This window comes from Neomonachus schauinslandi, chromosome 3, assembly GCF_002201575.2.
Source record: "Neomonachus schauinslandi chromosome 3, ASM220157v2, whole genome shotgun sequence".
NCBI classification, from domain to species: Eukaryota; Metazoa; Chordata; class Mammalia; order Carnivora; family Phocidae; genus Neomonachus; species Neomonachus schauinslandi.
Genome location: NC_058405.1, coordinates 154568082 through 154588212, shown reverse-complemented (window position 1 = coordinate 154588212; position 20131 = coordinate 154568082). Strand labels below are relative to the sequence as shown.

At 34.7% G+C, this 20131-nt stretch overlaps 1 protein-coding gene across 1 annotated transcript in view; it reads left to right on the top strand.

Moving 5' to 3' along the window:
• STK17B (serine/threonine kinase 17b) overlaps positions 1-13201 on the top strand; it is a 32174-nt gene extending 18973 nt beyond the window's left edge. Inside the window, exons 4-8 of the mRNA XM_021702772.2 lie at positions 2052-2196; positions 4256-4382; positions 6470-6518; positions 7688-7867; positions 9563-13201. Coding sequence (XP_021558447.1) covers positions 2052-2196; positions 4256-4382; positions 6470-6518; positions 7688-7867; positions 9563-9845 — 784 coding nt within the window. The 3' untranslated portion in view covers positions 9846-13201. The remainder of the gene's footprint in view (positions 1-2051; positions 2197-4255; positions 4383-6469; positions 6519-7687; positions 7868-9562) is intronic.
• The last annotated feature ends 6930 nt before the right edge of the window (positions 13202-20131 follow it).

Genomic DNA, 20131 nt, shown 5'->3' with positions numbered 1-20131 from the left:
TAGTTTGTTTTCTTATATTTTTTGAATTTTTGAATTAATGGAGGGTTCTGGTTGTTGAATTAAATTTGGTGAATGTGGGCTACATGGACTGAATTTTGTATTGGCAGAGAGGAGAAGACCGCATTTGTGAGCAGCTCAAATTAGTCACTGGCTTCTTAAAAACCATCATTCCTGCCTGTTCTAGTCCTTCAGTCATTCTACTCCATCTCACTTTTACACCCTGGATTTTCATATCTTAATAGTGGTTGTAAATCCATATTTTATATAGTTTTCTTATATTTCAAATTATTTTGTCTAGTTTCTTATCAAATAATTCTTGTTGAGCACAGGACTCATTCTAAGAATCTAAAGCATCATCTCTTCATTTTCTTACTGCTTATGATTGCATTAGTAATATTATCTGCAATATCTTTGTAGGAATATTTAGACCACTTTCTGTTTTAAGAGGATTTGTTTCATTAAAAAATGTAACCAGAAAGGGAAGGAGTGAGGGTGTCATTGGCAATCTGGCCTGGGGAGTCCCTCTTCCCTCAGGAGACCTTGAGCAGGGCTGTGACAAGTAAACATCTGACCTGCAGACCAAGGGACTACCAAGGGCAGTCTATATATAACTATTCATAAAGATTAATTTATTTTGTAGGTGAGCATGAATTTTTAATATTGTCTTCCTATATGTTATTTTCAAGTTTGGTTCTATAAGTTTTATAGCAAACTAACTTTTTAATACTCAGATTGTCTTTACCGTGATACCTTGAGACAGGTATTAGTTTTTTATGAATTTTCTTGGAGTTTCAGGAGTTAGGGGAAGTTGAAGTGTCAGTATAATTGGAGTTTTCACAAGTATTCCTTACCAGCTGTCCCACACAGTTTTCTCTGGAATATGGTAAAGTGCAAAGCAGCAAATCTCTGCATCCTCTAACTGGCACAGATTGGTAGAGATGGCTTAGTTATACGTTATATCTGCAATGTAAAGGGTCAGTCCTGTGACTTTCAGTGTAGGACTGAAATTTACCACCATTATTTTTTCTTCTTCTAGCTCCTAATACATATGACACGCTTCTTCCTCTTGACAACCAATGAGACTTCTGCATTTCAGTTTCAGCCACTCTGAAGAATGACTGCCTATTCATTCATTCATTCATTCAACACTTTTACTGAACACTTTCTACATGCCAGACACTGTCCTATTTTACCATATAAAATATGCTTTACTTGGGATATTCTTAAACATACCTTATAAATTTGTTGAATAACCACCTAGATTTTTTTTGCATTTTTTAGATTTAGCCCTCAAAAAAAAAAATCTATTGAATTCAGTGATTTTGATTCAGTTTTACAGATGGGGAAAGCCAAATAAGTGACTGATCCTAAGTTATATTGCTGGTAAATAACAGATTCGGGATTTATATTTATATTGTTTGATTCCAAACCTAGGGACTTCTTTCTATGCCTTTGTCAACATTCTTTAGATTTTCAGTTCTTTTAAAAAAAAATAATAAAAGATTTGTGAAGCTGCAATACAGGGTATTGGTTAAGAATGCAGATTTTCACCCATATCATACTGCTTCAGATTCTGGTTCCCCGTTTACCATGTGACCTTGTACAAGTAGCTTAACCTCTTTGTACTTGTTTCTTTATCAGTAAAATGGAAATAATAACTACCTACCCACATGGTTGTCATGAGAATCAAAAGAGATGATATTTATATCTATATATAAATGAATAAAATGAAGAGCAGAGTTCAGAGTATTAGCTATTATTTTTATTGCATTGTTAAAGCAGACTATAATATTCTTGAATTATAAAGCAATTTAGTTTTATTTATTATACAAGTATTGGTACTCAAAATTTGAAATATTCTTGTCATTTACTTTCTTCCTTAAAGATCTCTCTCACCCTCCCCTCCCCCAATTTCTTAAGTATATGTATCGATATAGAGAGACTAAAGTTTAGATAGCTTTGTCTTTTACTTAACAGTTACACAGTATTTAAAAGTTGTCATTTTTAGGTCAATGATTTTTCAAGTTTCTATTATTTGAATTTCATTTCAGTGCTGCAGGTGGAGAAATTTTCAACTTGTGTTTACCTGAGCTGGCTGAAATGGTTTCTGAAAATGACATTATCAGACTCATTAAACAAATACTTGAAGGAGTTTGTTATCTACATCAGAATAACATTGTTCACCTTGATTTAAAGGTAATGTAACATGATTTTATGTAACACAACATCTTTGTTCCTTCTGCTCTTGGGATGCATAATTGCAAGCTGGTATTGGTAGGAAGCAACAGTCAGATCATGCCCCTCTGTACTGCAGTGGTGCAGTCTTTGTTTACCCATGTGCTACAGGGACTGAATTTTGTATTGGCAGAGAGGAAAAGACCGCATGTATGAGCAGCTCAAATTAATCACTGGGTTCTTAAAAACCATCATTCCTCCATGTTCTAATCCTTCAGTCATTCTACTCCATCTCACTCTTTTTTTTTATAAAGATTTTATTTATTTATTTGAGAGAGAGAGAACGAGAGACAGAGAGCAGGAGAGGGAGGAGGGTCAGAGGGAGGAGAAGCAGACTCCCCGCCGAGCAGGGAGCCCGATGCGGGACTCGATCCCGGGACTCCAGGATCATGACCTGAGCCGAAGGCAGACGCTAACCATCTGAGCCACCCAGGCGCCCCCTACTCCATCTCACTCTTACACACTGGATTTTCTAATCTTGTAAAATGGTCCTACCTCTAAATACTTTAGTCTGATCTCCATCTCTGAAGATAACCTCCTCCTAGGCCTCATTTCTTTGCTCCCATTATATTCATTCATCTTTACCTTGAGACTTTTAGTCTTTTGGTTCTTCTTTTTTTTTGCCCCCCCCCCCAAGCATTCAGGCCACTTACTCCTCAAGCCCTGAAATACCACTTTAGCCTCTTATATTATTATCCTTTCTCCGTATCCTTCCTCCACAGCCATCCAAAATTTCAATCACTCTGTCTCTCATTTTTTGAACATTGGACTCTTCTCTTTCTCTACACTTTCTCTGTTGCATGATCCTTTGTCCTTTCCTATCACTTTCACAATAATGATGATTTCCAGTTCTCTTACCTATAGCCCAGGCTTCTCTCCTAAACTCCAAATTATTTTCTCCAACTGTAGATTAGATACCATTGGGATATCTTGTAGAAACTTTAAAATGTACATGTCTCAAACTAGACTTACTTTTTCTCTTTATCTTATCCCATTTTTCAAAAGAAAAAGAAAATCTGTTCATCTCTGTGGGTCCCCCCCATGGAGGAGGGGTAGTACTTACTATCTAATAGCCCTGCCATGTCCCTTACAAATAAGATATTTGAAAAATAACAATACCATTACTATCAGGATAATCATGCCCCCACAAACTTCCTGTTGGGTTTTTTTCCTGCTAAGGACAAACTAGTCATGTGCATTATGTAACACCACGCAGCATTTGCAGTCAGGGATGGCAAATAAACTTGACTTTATATATCCTAAAGCCTGTGATTGACAATAGACCTAATTACCCTTGCCTCTTCTTCTTTAATCTCTCTGTGATTTAATAATAAACAAGCATGGGGTTTTCCCAAAGTTAGACTTACAATTCTTCTCGCAGACTTTGGGAGCACTACCTTGGCAGCTATATGGGTTATGACAGTGGCAGGGAGTTTTGTAATTGACCTCAGGCCTTTGCTTTGTAAAGCAAAGTCACATAGTTCTGGGAAGCAATGGCTGAAACCTTCCATACATCCATATCTCTTATTGTCTAAGCTAAAAACCTGGCAACAGTCAGACCCAGAACCATCATACTCTACTGGACCATTTTCTGTTTCTGGAAATGTATACTTTTTTATTCCTTCATTCCTTCTTTCATGCTGTTCCCTAGAGTGCCTTTCTAACTGACATACTCCTATTTATCCTATCAGGTTCAGCTTAAATATCATCTCTACAGTAAAAGCTTCTTAAACTTTATAATAGGCAGAATTAAATAGTCTTTATTACTGAGTATATCTCATAGTCAATTAATCAATCCAAATATTCATCTAACTTTTTTGTCCAAACTAAGAATCGTCTGAGTATATTTTTAACTTTATCATTGAGTGTAAAGCATTTCCTAAATAAGTAGTTCAGCAGATGTTTGGTGAATGACTCAATGAAATGGGTAATAGCTAAACACTTAATTTACCTCCAATCTGAGACTAGTATTCTTTTATTGTTGTATATTACTTACCATTTTTTATTATGCTTTATTTAGCCACAGAATATATTATTGAGCAGCATATACCCTCTTGGAGATATAAAAATTGTAGATTTTGGAATGTCTCGAAAAATAGGGAATGCTTGTGAACTTCGGGAAATCATGGGAACGCCAGAATACTTAGGTAAGAATTTCTTTTTATTTTCTACACCATTTTGAAATTTATTTATTTATTTATTTATTTATTTTTTTTTTTAAGATTTTATTTATTTGCGAGAGAGAGAATGAGAGACAGAGAGCATGAGAGGGAGGAGGGTCAGAGGGAGAAGCAGACTCCCTGCCGAGCAGGGAGCCTGATGTGGGACTCGATCCCGGGACTCCAGGATCATGACCTGAGCCGAAGGCAGTCGCTTAACCAACTGAGCCACCCAGGCGCCCCAACCATTTTGAAATTTATCAACTAAATGATACCTCTATAAAACTATATTTTAGAGCATGTAATTCCAGGATATATTTAGTTCAGGTATTTTAATGCATTGAAATTTGGTTATTACACATCTAAATGTGAACTTTAGCATACATAGGATTATTGAGACATTCACAACAATTCATAGGACATTGGTCATATAAGTCCAAAAGTTAATGTTTGTGTGTAAAAGCTTTGTACATAAAGAAGAATGGGTAAAGGGGAAATTAGGGAACAGGAGAAAAAAGAGGAAAACAGAGAGTCACGTGGTCCATTATTGCCTTTGAAGCCTGGCTGTTGGCTAGAGTGCCAACATTTCTACTTCTGTCCTGGTCCCAACTCTGAAACTGTTTACAATATACATTATCTTCAGTTTTGCAAGAATTGTTAGCAGGACTGCTTGCTCTTCGTTGCTGCTGTGTTAAAAATGTGAGGATTGTAAAAGGAGGATTTTGAAGAAAAAAGATGCCAAAAAGATCCTATGATTAGATAATATAGGGATATTGTACTATATCAACGAATTAGATGATGCAGATGAAAAAAATTTTAAGTTCTATAAAGCAGCACATAAGTTTAAAGTATTTTAGGGGTGCCTAGGTGGCTCATTCGGTTAAGTGTCTGCCTTCGGCTCAGGTCATGATCCCAGGACCCTGAGATCGAGCCCCGTGTCGGGTTCCCTGCTCAGCAGAGAGCCTGCTTCTCCCTCTCCCTCTGCCTGCCACTCTGCCTACTTATGCTCTCTCTCTCTCTGTCAAATAAAGAAATAAAATCATTAAAAAAAAGAAGTATCTTAAGTTATAGTAAGAATCTTTTTACGCTTTTTTGTTGTTGCTCATATTGATATCCCCATGTGAGCATTGAAAAGATACAACTAAACAGAACAGGTGCTTCTCATCAAGACGGCTGAATTTCCTGAAATGAAAACAAAGCAAATTACTAACTTTTGAATGCTAATGGGGGCTATAATGTTCTAGAATAAATGATTGTAATTATAGATAACACAGCTCACAGAAGTGTGTGTCAGGTTGTAGATTGTGTGACAGACAGAAACTGACAAATATATATGACTCAAAGTCTTCATTAATAAAAACATTAGGCTTTAGGAAAAAATTTCTCTTTGGAGAAATTATGAAACTGCTATGAAATAACAAAGTTATTATTCAAGCATAAATTCTAATTTGGACTCTACTAATTTGAAATTTGTGATAATGTTTACAAAATATAGAAAATTTATTTTGCACTTAAAAAACTGGTGGGGAAGAAAAAGGGGGGAAACTAATTGCATAGGAATTTAGGTTTTTGATAGTTTAAGAGGGATATTTAATCTACTTGAAAATTTAAAGCACTTCTAGAAAGCATAATTTGTTCATTATGTTATTATAAATACATATGATTCTCTTTACCCTGAAAAGAAAAACTTAAATTAGTATAATAAAATAACACAAGCTAACTCTTAACATAGAGTAATAAAACTAAAATTTTTCAAAGGATTCTAGTGTCTAAAATTTTACTTCATAATTATTTTTCCTAAGATTGATCTTAATAAAAAAAACCCAAAAAACCCTACATAGCTACTGGTTACTCCAAGAATATTATTTGTGCTTTCGAACCGTCTGGTTATACAATTTGCTCAACATTAGATATGTTTAAATGTCTAATCACAGGGTAATTAATACTATGCTAAATTTCTATTAATTTGATGTTACTAGGTCTTTAAAATTAAAACCAGTTTTAATTTATTATAAAATAATTTTCATGTTTTTAAATTTGTGAGTATTGAATTTGAATTTTATTTTTGCTTTCAGCTCCAGAAATCCTGAACTATGATCCTATTACCACAGCAACAGATATGTGGTAAGATTTTGCTAGTTACCTAAATGCTTTTATTACGTGCTGGGTAGTATATATCCTAGGGTTCTTTGATTCCAAATGTAAATAATAAGGCTTTCTATAAAAGGTTTTTTTTCAAGTATCATTACTATGCCACAAGAAGACATTTACTTGTCCATTCTTTTTAAGTAATACTTTGGCTGTGAGCCAAAGGTACAGAAATAAATAGGAAAATCCCTTTCCTGAAGGAATAAAAAACCAGAATAGTTGCAGTACTGTGCGTCGTGTTCTGTAATAAGGTAAAATACTTAATGAGCATGGAGGAAGCAGCAGACAAGCACCAGATGTAAGAATCTCATCTAGGTCTGGAAGAACTAGGAAGGTATTTGCTACGCAGAAAAATGAGGTCGGGTTCATGCAAAAGTTTAATTTTATTTATGATATCTCTAGGGTATTGTGAGTTTTTGTCACAAGCAAAATGATATTTTGAATATCAGATATCATAAGGAATAAAACTGGAATTCCTACTGGAACTTTAGTTGGGACCACAATGGGGGCTGACTCCACAGACCACGTGGAAGAGTTTAGACTTACTCTCTGTGTTCCATGTAACTGTAGTTGGCTTGCCAAGGAAAAATGTCCTTGGCTAAATAAGTGGGAAACATGTACTGTATGTGTTGTATTTTTCTGGCTCCTGAGCACCAGACTTGTCATTAATATATTTAAGTCTGAAAAGTTTTGCAATGAAAAAAATCTGCCTGCCCAACTTTGTGCTTTGCCAAACTTGCTGACTCTATTTGCACAGAACTCCTGTTTATGTCTCACAGATCATTACTGTGTCATTGACACCATTTAGGAAATGCTGCCCTTCGAGCAGCTTTGTGTACTCAATAACAGGTGTCTGAGTGAAGGGCAGACTATAGATATCAGGATATGTATTTTATACATTATATTTATAATTATGTAACACACATGCATTCCCCTCATGTTCTTTTTCTGTGAGACAGACTTTGAGATAACACAGTTATCTTAGTTTTAATAATATAGGAAGTTTGAAAAGCAATTTAAGTCTGTAGATTAACTGTACAAGTTTTGAGGACAAGAATATGTTGAGTATCAGTTTTACTTTATATAAATGTTTTCAGATTAACATGCGTTTTAAGTTCCCCTCTTGTCCCTTATTTGTTTTTCAGGAATATTGGCATAATAGCATATATGTTGTTAACTCATACATCTCCATTTGTGGGAGAAGATAATCAAGAAACATACCTCAATATTTCTCAAGTTAATGTAGATTATTCAGAAGAAATTTTTTCATCAGTTTCACAGCTGGCCACAGACTTTATCCAGAGGCTTTTAGTAAAAAATCCAGAGTAAGTTATAACATTAATTTGTTTAAGTGCTGTTACAAAATGGATAATATATGTCTATTGAGAAAAGATACATTCTAAAACAGTATACAGTTATTAGAAGTATGCTCTCAAGTTTCAGATAAAATGGGAAGAGAGGTGGTGTAAGAGATCATTACATAACAAGTTGGTAACTTCAAACATAGAAAATAGATAAAACATACAACAGGAAATTTTGGATTAAAGAGAAGATTTGGGTTATTTCTCTCTCAACCTGCTACTAAACCCTGAAATTCCCTACAATAATTACAAGTAGGTTTACAATACACATGGCTGGCTATGATAGGCTTTGTTATGAATAATTTATAGACAAGTAATTACAGTTATGTGGTAAGTATAAATTACTGATTGTCAGATCTTTAAGGGTCAGATGCTCTTTGACCACCTGCAAAAAAAGGAACTTGAAACTATCGCTTAGGACTCAGGTTTCTCATTGCCAACTTCAGAGCAGGAAAAGAAAAGCTGACCTCCCTTTTCTTTACTCAGATCAGCCCCATTTACTTTAAAATGGCCTGGCTATACTTAATGCAGAAGCTGTGATATAGTGCCTTGGGATTGGATCCTGGTTTTGTTACTTGTCAGGTCTTTTATCTCTGACAATTACTTAATCTCCTAGAGGACTCAGTTTCTTATCTGTTTAAGGAAAAAGAACTCACAGGTTTGTTAATTATTCTATTGGCTTAATGCAAGTCCAAACAAATTCTCACTGGCCATATTTTGGACATGAATGGTTATTTAGTAGTAGTAGTAAAAATACTTCTGATTATAAGCAGTTTTCATTTTCATTTTTACTTAGATTTTAAAATTTCTAAAATGAGCACATTCATTTTCTTATAAAAAATGAACATAATTTCTAAAATGAACACATTAATTTTTTGGTAATCAGAAAACAATGAAATTAAAATGATCATAAAAAATGAATTTAAGGGACACCTGGGTGGCTCAGTCAGTTAAGTGTCTGCCTTTGGCTCAGGTCATGATCCAGGATTGAGTCCCGCATCTCGCTCCTTGCTCGGCGGGGAGCCTGCTTCTCCCTCTGCCTCCCACTTCTCCTGCTTGTGTTCTATCTCTGACAAATAAAATCTTTAAAAAAATGAAGTCAAAGCCTAAGAAAGCATATGTTCTAATGGAAATGGTGGTTGTGTTAAGGTTGGAGTTCTGACTATAAATAGATATTTTCTTAACTTTTGACATACTGTGATATTTGACCATATTATTTTCAAAAGAGAAAACAAAATGTAAAAATTCAAAATATTGGATAAACATCATTCAAGAGCAGACTTTATTTTCAAGATTTAACAGTATTGCTTTTAAGAACACAAAATAATAATAAAGATTATAAAATATATGTATTTTTTTCAGAGTTTTTATACCCAAGAGATTTTATAATTTTACTAATTTTTATTTGTGAGGCAAACATATGTTCTCAAGCTTTTTGACTAGATAGTATCATCCGTAAGCTCCATGATAAAATGAATTTCCAGCACATGTCAGTATTAAAGAAACTCTAGGTACTCCAGTCTTTGTATTGTTATTCTCTTCTGTACTATGTGTTATTTTCATAATAAATTAAAAAAATAAGTCTATTGTATATCAAACTGCAGGCATTTCCAACTTGATTTTTAGTTCTAAATTTTCACTTGATGCTTTCTTTCAAAGGAAAAGACCAACAGCAGAAATCTGCCTGTCTCATTCTTGGCTACAGCAGTGGGACTTTGGAAGCTTATTTCACCCTGAAGAAACTTGCAGTTCCTCTCAAAGTCAAGATCATTCATTAAGGTCCTCTGAAGACAAAACTTCTAAATCCTCTTGTAATGGAACTTGTAGTGATCGAGAAGACAAAGAGAATATTCCAGAGGATAGCAGCATGGTTTCTAAAAGATTTCGCTTTGATAACTCATTGCCCAATCCCCATGAACTTGTTTCAGATTTGCTGTGTTAGCACTTTTCTCTTTGAGTTATTTGGACTGAATTTGGAATTTGAAATCTACTCCAATGTGAGGTTGTAGTTTGTAGCTTCATTTATGGCTTGTTTATATTGTAAATGCACTTTTGCATAGGAGAGTTTAGGGAAGTGTTTTGATGCTACATTACTAGCTACCAGTATAATTTCATTTCCTGTTCTGAGATACTAACTGCAGAGAAGAAATATTTAAATATATGACAAAAGATAAAGTTTTGCATGTGAGTTTACATGTTAGGGAAATAATTCAAGTTCAAATGGGTTTTTCAAAATGTTTTACAGATAAGGAAAACAGTGATTTGGGTTATGTTATGGTTGAAATAAACTGAACAAAATGAAGACATTTGAATTTAATAGGTTCTCTAAGCTAAGTCCTATACCATGCCTCTATTGACAAAATTTTGTTAGGATAATAGTGTCAAGTTTAAGAAGACTATGTCCTATTTTATAGATGCTCAAAGGATTTTTTACATTTGAAAATATTTCAATCACAAATATTTTGAAACTGCCTAAAATTTCCAGGATATATGGTCTGCTATATGAGACAGGTCCTTTAACCAGAGCAAAGAGGGAGTTAGAAACCTGATTAGGAATACTCTATACGAGTTGGAGCAGAAAAAAGAGCAGCGTGGCATCATTTTTTAACTCAAATGTCTTTTGCCCTCTCTCAACGTTCTTCAGATTATTTAATAAGGTCTGAAAGATGGAGAATTAGATGGTACACAAGTGTAGAGGATTTTCATCTTCCAGAATTTCTGGAGTAGAAGAGACTTAAATAAAACTGAATGTGCTCTATTTTGGGTGGCCAAACATATTTATTATTTGAGTATAGGACAAAATGCTGCCTGATTTTGGCAACTTAGAGAATTTTAGATGTTTTCTGAGTCTTAGGATATAAGCCAGTCATTCAGAGTTCTAAAAGTGTGCATAAAAAAATATCACAGCCCAGTAAGACTATTAACTCAGGGCTAGAGTCTGTGACAGCAAGGTGAACGTGATCATAAAACCTGATGACATCACGCTCTTCTCAAGTGCTTTTGTAGAATTCCAGTGAGTGACGAGGCTCAGCAGAAGGCAATCTGCCAGGTGGCCTTTAATGGTCTTTTGCTGGGACCAATCTAAGTAAGATTCGAAGGTCAGCAGAGTGGCTGATGACTGTTTTGCTAATAGAGGGAAATTTACTCCTTTTTTGGTTATCTTTGATGACTTTGCACCTGGTTACTATTAAAGATTCATGTTAGGATAACTGTAACCTCATTACCATGTTACTACATTAAAAGAAATTATATTTTGACCAAAAAAAATTCTTGAGTTCCCCCCTTGAATTATATATTACTCTAAACTTTTAACTTTCTGAAATCTGGTAAAATTCCAAATAACTTAAAACTGTTTTTAATAGCCATCTGTTCACTTTATTTGGCTAAGTGGTGACTTCCTTTTAAATCTTCAGCATTTCTTAAAGGAAAAGTTATTTCTACTTGTGTGTGCATATGTGTATATGTATAGGCTATGTATTTATGTATAGATAGATAAAATATAGTCTTTAGACAACCTTCTCTTAGAGATTCTTTGCTCTACTATATTGTGTTCAACTCAGGTGCCAAAGGAGCTCTCTTCTTAGGACATGTAAATATACATTTAAATTCTTTAAGAAGTAGTTTGTTGTTCAATAAACTAGCCATTGCAGAAGCTACATTGGGCTCTTGTATATCTAAAACTGAGTTTTTTCTAAATTGTTGATTGTCCATTTATTTGCCTTCCATATTAAGCTAATGCAGGTAAAGCTTGGTAAGCCATTGGTGGAAGAGGATTTTTACAAAAGATCATATTTTATTTTTAAATTTCTAGAGGAATTATGCCATAGTAAAAATTAAAAATAAAGAAATGTTTGAATTTGAAATTATAAGCTAATTCTTAAAAAATATTTTATACCAGTTTTCTTTTAGTCTGAGGAATCTTAAAATAGTTCATATGCTGCCCCTTAGTTAACAGAATACACAAAGTCGTAAATTTCCATACCTTTCTCCCTAACAATTTTTATTGTAAAAAAGTAACAAGTAGTTGCACAAACAGTATAAAAATTCAATTTTTTCATAAAAGTGAATTTAAATATTTTCACTGTTTGAAATGTGAAAATTAAACCAGTATTTAGAGAGAACTCAACAAATGACTCAATTCTTTTTCTCTCAAGATTGAAAACAAGCATCTATCAAAAGTAGGTGATATACCTCATTAAAGTAGGAATTTTAGCCCCTCTGAGGTGAACCAGATGTCTTAACACTTAAACACATCTGAAAATTAATGTTAAATTGTGATGAGTTTATAAAGTTTAATAACTTTTCTTTTTGGATAGATAGGATTAAAAAATAAAGTATAGACGACAGTTACAATTGTCATTTTAATTTTTTTCTCCACAGTCAAGTTAACTCTGAGCAGTAAAATTATAGTGGCACTTTAAGGATGTAAGCAGTGTGTGTTCTGCAGTCTGTAATGAGATAAGGCACCTGTGCCAGACTGTATATCAATACATTGCTTCCTTTAAAGCAAGTTGTTTAAAAAAAAGTCAGCTGATTAATGATATAATTGATTTTCATCCTGGTACAAGTTATTTCTTTCGTTTGGGATGGGTTGCTAATAGCTGACGGACCATACTTGGAATAGCCTTGCTCTAAGCAGCATTTATAAATTGATATTTTATAACTGTTTACATTTCTTCTGTTTATTTTTGAATTTCCATTTTTATATCTGTCTTAAAAACTTGTCTTTATTCATTGTTGTGTAAACAATTGTACTTCAATTTCAAATTGTATTAAAATTAAGTTATCTGACCTCCAATTTGGAGAAATAGTATAAATTTATAATTTTATGAGTTTAAAGAATTTTAAATTCTAATTGTAAATTTCACACAAATTACAACTGCCCCCATCTTTCATTAAATAATCATGTTGCTTAAACATGTTGACTGACATTATTATGAATACCCCAGTAAAAAAAATATATATATATCAATTTAATGATCCTTTTGGTTAAAAATTAAAAAGCACTTTTTACATCTGTGATTGTCTTTTGCTTTAAAGTATTTCTAAGTTTGTTTTTCTTAAAAGCAAACCTTGCCTGAAGGTTCTAGCCTTGACACGTCATCTTTGAACTCCCTTTTCAGTACATATCTGTTTATTAGATCCTGTCTATTAAAAAGCCACATAAATTTGAAAACAAGTCTGTTCTCTGATAATGCTAGATATTTTCAGAAAATGTCAGTGAATGGCAGTGTACTACCTGTTGCATAAGGATGAATAAGGGATTTTTATTTACCCAGAAATGGGTGAACTGTTTCTGTTGGGTTTTTTTTTGTTTTTGTCTTTGTTTATAGTTTAAATAAATTGAATTTTTAAAAAAATGAATAAGGGATTCTTTAAGAAATTTATAATCTGTTTATGGACTAATCAGTTAACATAACATACTCTGGTTATGTTCTATAAAGTTCCCACAAACAGTGAATACTCAAACATTGCTAGAGGAAATACAGGGTTAGGTTCCTACAAGGTTCTGTTTATAACATTTTTGCCAACTAATCAATGCATAACCTTGTTTTATGCAGTTTCTGTTTAAAGGGATCTTATTTAATATATATTGTTGATTCATTAACATTGGCCTCACACCAACAGCACCATAACTCATGCCTGAATGAAGCTTATCTAAAAATACATTTTTTCTCATAAGGCACATTACAGCCCTGTGCATAGGAACATAACTACACAGCAATTCAAAATTACGATTTGGGGCCATTTTAAACACAGAAGTCACTAACAAAAAGCACAAAAATGCAGAAAACATGACACTAAATAGACCACAAAATGGACATTTGTCTTACAGTATGAGAGCTAAAACAAGACAGAGCATCACTTCACTCAACCTAAGACAGGAATGTGTGTCCGGCATCTCAAATTTTTTACTGCTGTGATCCTGTCTGCAAATGATTGTGAAAGCATTATGCATGTTAATTTTGGGGTGACAAATTTTAGTAAGTATGTAAGTTCACAAATATGGAATTAATGAATGAAAAGGGTCAACTCTACATGCCAAAATCATCATGTAAAAAGTATGAAGTGTGATAAAGAAATGGTGTGCACAACTTAACAATTTAGTCTTTAGGGAGAAGAAATTGTTATGTGTTGGAACTTCTTAATTGTGAGCACTTTCTTCTCAGGTTCCATATTTTTCTGACACAATAGCATTCCCAAATTTTTCTCTTTAGTCCCAATTTTCCTCCTGGATACTGAAATCATATGTATTATCCTTATTGGATAGAAGAATACTCAAATGTAAAATAGCTCTAAGTAAAATCATGATCATATTCTCTTTATATCACCTCCTCACCCAAACTTTCTGGCTTCATGTTATCTCCCTCAGTTAATATAGCACTGTTTACCCACACATCCCAACTGGATATCTCTAGGTGTCATTCTAAAAATTTTGTTTTCTTACTGCACGTCTTCCAATAGTCATTATTTTTTTTTAAACTTTTTAAAATTTATTTAAACAATCTCTACACCCAGTGTGGGGCTCAAACTCATGACCCTGAAATCAAGAGTCACATGCTCTTTTGACTGAACCAGCCAGGTGCTCCCTAATAGTCATTAATTTCTATCAATAATATCTTTTTATATATCATAGTTATTTTCTCTTAAAAATAACTCCTATACATTCATCTAGATTTAGATTGTTTATATCACCTAGAAAGAGGTCTGCACACCTTTTCTATAAAGGGCCAATTATTAAATATTGTAGGCTTTGCAGGCCAGTGTTTCGTCACAACTACTCAATTTTGCTTTTAGAGCATGAAAACAGTCATAAGCAATACACAAACAAATGGGTGAGCCAATCAAACTTTATTTATAAAAACAGATGATGAGCTACATTTAGTTTGTTTTGACCCCAATCTAGATTATCACATTAATTCTCTTAGCTCTAACATGATTAAAAGGGGAGGAGAGCCAGAAAGACACAGGGAAGTGAGCCTCATCTGCATTCACTTTGTCTAGCAAGCAGATGTCCAAGAGGAAGAAGACTGAGTAGTCATTGGATATGTGATTTTACTAGAATGGTGAGTTTGCAACTAGTTGAGAAAATAGAAAGTAGAGGCCACAGGTATATACTGGTCTTCCAAGAAATCTAGGGGAAAAGGAGAACTATAGTTTGAAGAGTGTTTTTTAAAAATGTTTTAAAATGGGGAAGACTTGAAAAAATTAATAGGCAAAGGAGAGAAGTCCACATGGAGGCAACAGTTGAAATGCGTAAGAGCACAAGATGATTAATGATAGAAAATGCCAGAGAAAGTGATGAGATCACAAGCACAAAGGCAGAGGTCAACTTTGGCTAGAATAAAGAAAATGTCTCCCAACAGAAAAAATGAAAAAGAAAGTGGGTGACAACAAAGGTGTGAAGTGAGGGGACAATCTGTTTCTCCTAAGAAGACTGCAGCTAGTGGTCTGCTGAGAGTAAAGGAAGTAGAGGTGGGTGTGGTGGGAAGAGTAAAAATTTGGCACAAGGTGAGGACAGAGGTGGTCAACAATGTTGGTCAAATGAGTGGAGTTTATAACCAATCAGGAGAGACAGATATTAAACACCAAAGATCGTAATTTGTGATTAGTTTATTGTGTGTAGTGTGTAGCCAAATAATTCTTATAATACTAATTTATCATTTCTGCCTATATCTTTTGCTTTTATATCAGGAGACTTTCTTTGCATCAGGGAGATATATAGTAGCACTCAAAAGAAAAAAAAACCCCTGTTCCATTGGGGCTTTTATTTATAAAGACTTAAATCTGCTGAGAAAAATAGAGTTTGAAAAGAGTGGGAAAGTCTCAGAAGGCAACAAGAAGGAAAATCTATAGGTCTTGGAGCAATACGAAACTTGCCCAGTTCCCTGTGCACATTGAGTATTGTGGGACTTTGTAGAGAATGGTCCAACAGCAGCAATGTGGCCTCTAGGGCTAAGGTAGAACCAAAAAGCCTGTGTGGGGTAAACATTGTCTCTGGAATGAGCATGGCAGGGAGGGAGAAGATAGCATTGAGCCTGAGAAGAGGTTCTCATGTGGGTATAATTAGAGTATATTCTTTTACTTTGGCCAACATCCTCATGAACAGAATGCACTTACTAGAAAAACAGTAGGTTTCATACAATTGGTTCTAACAGTATCCCTTGGTGGAAGCTGAAAGCATGTAGCTACAATGCAAGTCTCTAAAAGTAATTCTACCATTGTTGGAGAAACCATAGGTTGGCTAACTCACCAGCCATAGACCGTTTCTTTCTCTGTTGCCTACCTCCATTACAGAAACTATCCAGCTCACTTAGGCAAGGGATGAAGTGGAAGTCTGCTGGGTGGCTTCTGAAATGCTTTGGTTTCTGGATGAAAACAAGAAATGCTGACAGCCCCAACCTCTTGACCATCTTGGATGAGAGCTGTTTCCACCATTTTGTAATTATGAATGAAGGGACAAGGGAATCCTGGAGATCCTGGCCCTGACATTATTGTTCCACTGAAGCCACGGATGTAATAGGAGTAGTCACTTCCTTCTCAACTTTTCAGTTTGCTTTTTATAAATGTCCTATTTGGTTAAGCTACTCTCTTTGGATTTTCTGTTATTTGCAGCTGAAAGCATTTTAATTGACACAATCAATGTTTTCCAAACTAACATTCCTTGTAATGTTATTAGGTAGGTGGCAAAGAAAGAAGGCACATATACCCAACTGGGTTTTAGAAACACCATGTTCAACAGTGTTAAACCTGCATTTTTACTGCAAGATTCCTTGGAGGCTTTAATTTATGCTGGGAATCTCCAAGTGAGGAACCTAGTGTGTAGTGTGTACTATAATTACTTTGTTCATGCTAACATCTCTCTGGATGGTATCCATGGACCACTTACACTGTACTAGATGCTAAATAAATGTAATCCAAGTATCTCAAAAGATCTGGCTTATCCCAAAATAAAATTAAAGTTACTTTGTTAAGAATCAGCTCTTGTATTGGAGAAGAGACTGAGAAGGACAGACTCCTAATTTTTTATTTAAGTGAGACCATTTTCAGTATCCCTCTTTGTAGTACTCTAAGCTTCACACCTCTATTAGCAATCACCTTTAGGTTCTGATACAACACACTCTTGATTTTCATGAGCTCTCAATATTTTGATGATGTTTCCTTGATAGAAAGTCAATGGCATGGCTTTTTGGTGGAGACTCAGCTTGGCTATGCCCTGGCTTCCAGCATGAGCAGACTGCATTCTCACTGCTCCTTCATCTCTATCCGTTCATTTGTATATGTTCCACACCTAAAAGCAAAGGCCTTGTATTAGGTTTCTCCCCAGAAACCTAATAGGATATATATGGATATGTAGACATATTTAAGAGGAGATTTGTTATAGGAAATGGCTCACATGACTATGGAGACTGACAAGTTCCATGATCTTCTGTCTGTAAGCTAGAGAAACAGGAAAGGTAGTGCTGTAAATCCTAGCCCAAATTTGAAGGCCAGAAAACCAAAAGGGTCAATGTTGAGGGCAGAAGAAGATGAATATCCTCGATCAAGAAAAGAGAGAGAAAATTCCCTTCCTGTGCCTTTTTTTCTATTCAGGTCCTCAACTAATTGGATGATGTCCACCTGCATGATCTTTACCGAGTCTATCAATTCAAATGCTAATCTCTTTCAGAAACCCCCTCCAGACACACCGAGCAATAATGTTTGCCCACCTATCTGGGCTTCCCTCAGCCCTATCAAGTTGATACCATGAAATTAAGTATCATGGGCCTTTCCCTATCTTCTGGCTTCTTCCTTATTTGTCAAGGCTTTCCTATAAGAATAGAGAAGTTCTAACATTTTCCCTCAACATAGTTTCCTCACTACACACACACACACACACACACACACACACACACACAATGTCTATCTTTTTATATGGAAAAGTAGAAGTTTTAATTATAGGAAACAAATAAATCTTCCACTTTACTGAAATTAAGTCCTTTTCTGTAAAACATATTACTATAGAAACTGTTAAAGAATCTAACAGGCAGAGTGGGTGCAAGTGTGGTCAGAATTAAATGAATTATCTTTCACGTTTAGGTCCTATGCCAACCCTATACTGTGGTCAATCTTCGGAATAAGCAAAAAAAGGCATTATTTTATAATGGTAGGAAGGATTCCACCCTCTGTGGCTCACCACTGGAATTTAAATTTAGTGATTGTAACACCCCTTTGAAAGGCCAAAAGAAAGATATATGCTAATTATACCAATATTGCTAGCCAGATCATAAAATGCAACTGGGTCACCAATTACAGACACAATTGTAAATGTGCAGGCACTCTAGTTATACCGAATAGTCAACAAGCGAGTACAAAATGTATGTGGAGAAAATTATAAGGTAGAATGATTGAACAAATAAAATATAACAGATTTTTCGTGTCATGTAATATCAGAGCCTTTCCTTGCCTTAGAACTCAATCATCAGGACTAAATCTATGAGGCTTCATGATCTTTCCTGGTTATAATTGAATTAACTGCCTAGATAGTCATAGGAAGTCAAATTTTATAGATGAAACATTGTGATTTATTTGTTTCTTCCTTTGAAAGAAGTTGTTAGCCCAATTTATTAAGAACGTGATTGGTTTTTTAATTGGCATTTGCACAAAAAGACTTCTGAAATAAATGAATATTTAAGTAATCACAGACTAAAGACCATTGAAAACAAGTTATAAAGGGAGAAAAGAAGCTGAGCCATTTATTTAAAGGCCTTTTTGGCCGTTTTAACCTATGTGAACATCAATTACTTCTTTCTTTTACAAAACAGCAGTAATCAGCTGTTTGCTTCTTTGATTAGTTCTGGTCTGAATTCATTTAATACTAATGATTAAGTATGGGATACTGCAAATAAACCTGTCTCTTTTCTTCCCAGAAATAGAATAATTACAATGGCCAGTGCCTGGAGCCTTTTATATTACTAAATTTGTAAGAGACTTAATTACTTTGGCTTTGTTCCAGTGTCCCAAATAACCCACACAAATAGTCCCACAACATTGTATCTAAGTATCAATTTTGGAAGGTCTTTATAGTTTGTGTTTATAAAATGGGTGTTTGTGGGTCTATATAAAAAAATACCACTTGGCTGGTATGTCTGTATTCAGAAATATAGAGGATATAAAATAAATGAGGAAGAATAAAGTTTACTAAGGTCCCACTATTTATTCATGCTGTTTCATTTACTCTTCACAACAACCCTGAATATCTCATATTGTAGGTGAAGAAACTGAGTTGCAGAGAGGTTAAGCAGTTTTCAAAGTTACCTAATTACCACACTTGGGGATTTGAGCTCAAGTCCACCTGGCTTCAAATGCCACCTGGGTCCTTTCTATCACACCAGATTTAAATTAAATTTTCCCGGAATGAATGAAAAAAACTAGGAGAAAGTGATTAGAATCTGTATCATTGAAAAACATTTGGATCAAAATTTTAATTTATATATGTTTGATTAAAAATTTAAAACATATCATCAAGTCAAAGTAATATTTGAAGCATTTCAGAATGTAGTATTTGCTAAGTAGAAAAGAGAAATATGAATAATTCGCTAGTGTTTCTGAGTTAGCCATTTTGTACCATACAAACAGGTACTGAACAGATGGCCTGTATCCACACATAATTTGCTCCACGTGGAGCAGATATTGGTATAAGATGAGTCTTCCGCATTTCTTCATCTCTAATATCTGAGAAACCTCTTGCAAAGATAGCCTTCCCGTGAACACCTTCTCCAGGCAGAACTGGCTCCGAGGCAGGAAATGCCTGGCTCATTCAAGGAACTGGAAGATCTCCAGACAGGTGAGGGAAGACACTGGCGAGGTGGGCAGGGTCTATGGTAACCAGTTTGAATTACTTTAAGGTCACATGCTGCCATTAAAGAGTTTTCAGGTGAGAGTTGCTCATAATCATATTTTGTGTTTTAGAAGGTTTGTTGTTTGGACATTGTGTGGAGGATGTCTTGAAAGGGGGTCAATCTGAAGGCAGAGACCCACTTTGGAGGATTATTTCAGTTGTTCTGGCAAGAGATGGTGGGGGCTTAGGAAACCGAGAGAAATGGACAGATTCAAGTGAGACCTGGGAATTAGGACTGTTAGAGTTCCCTGATTACGTGGATGTGTAGGATGAGGGAGCATGTAAGTAATGGTTCTTAAGTTTTTCTTTTGAGCAGCCATTTCAGTGGTTGGCTATTTAGTAAAACA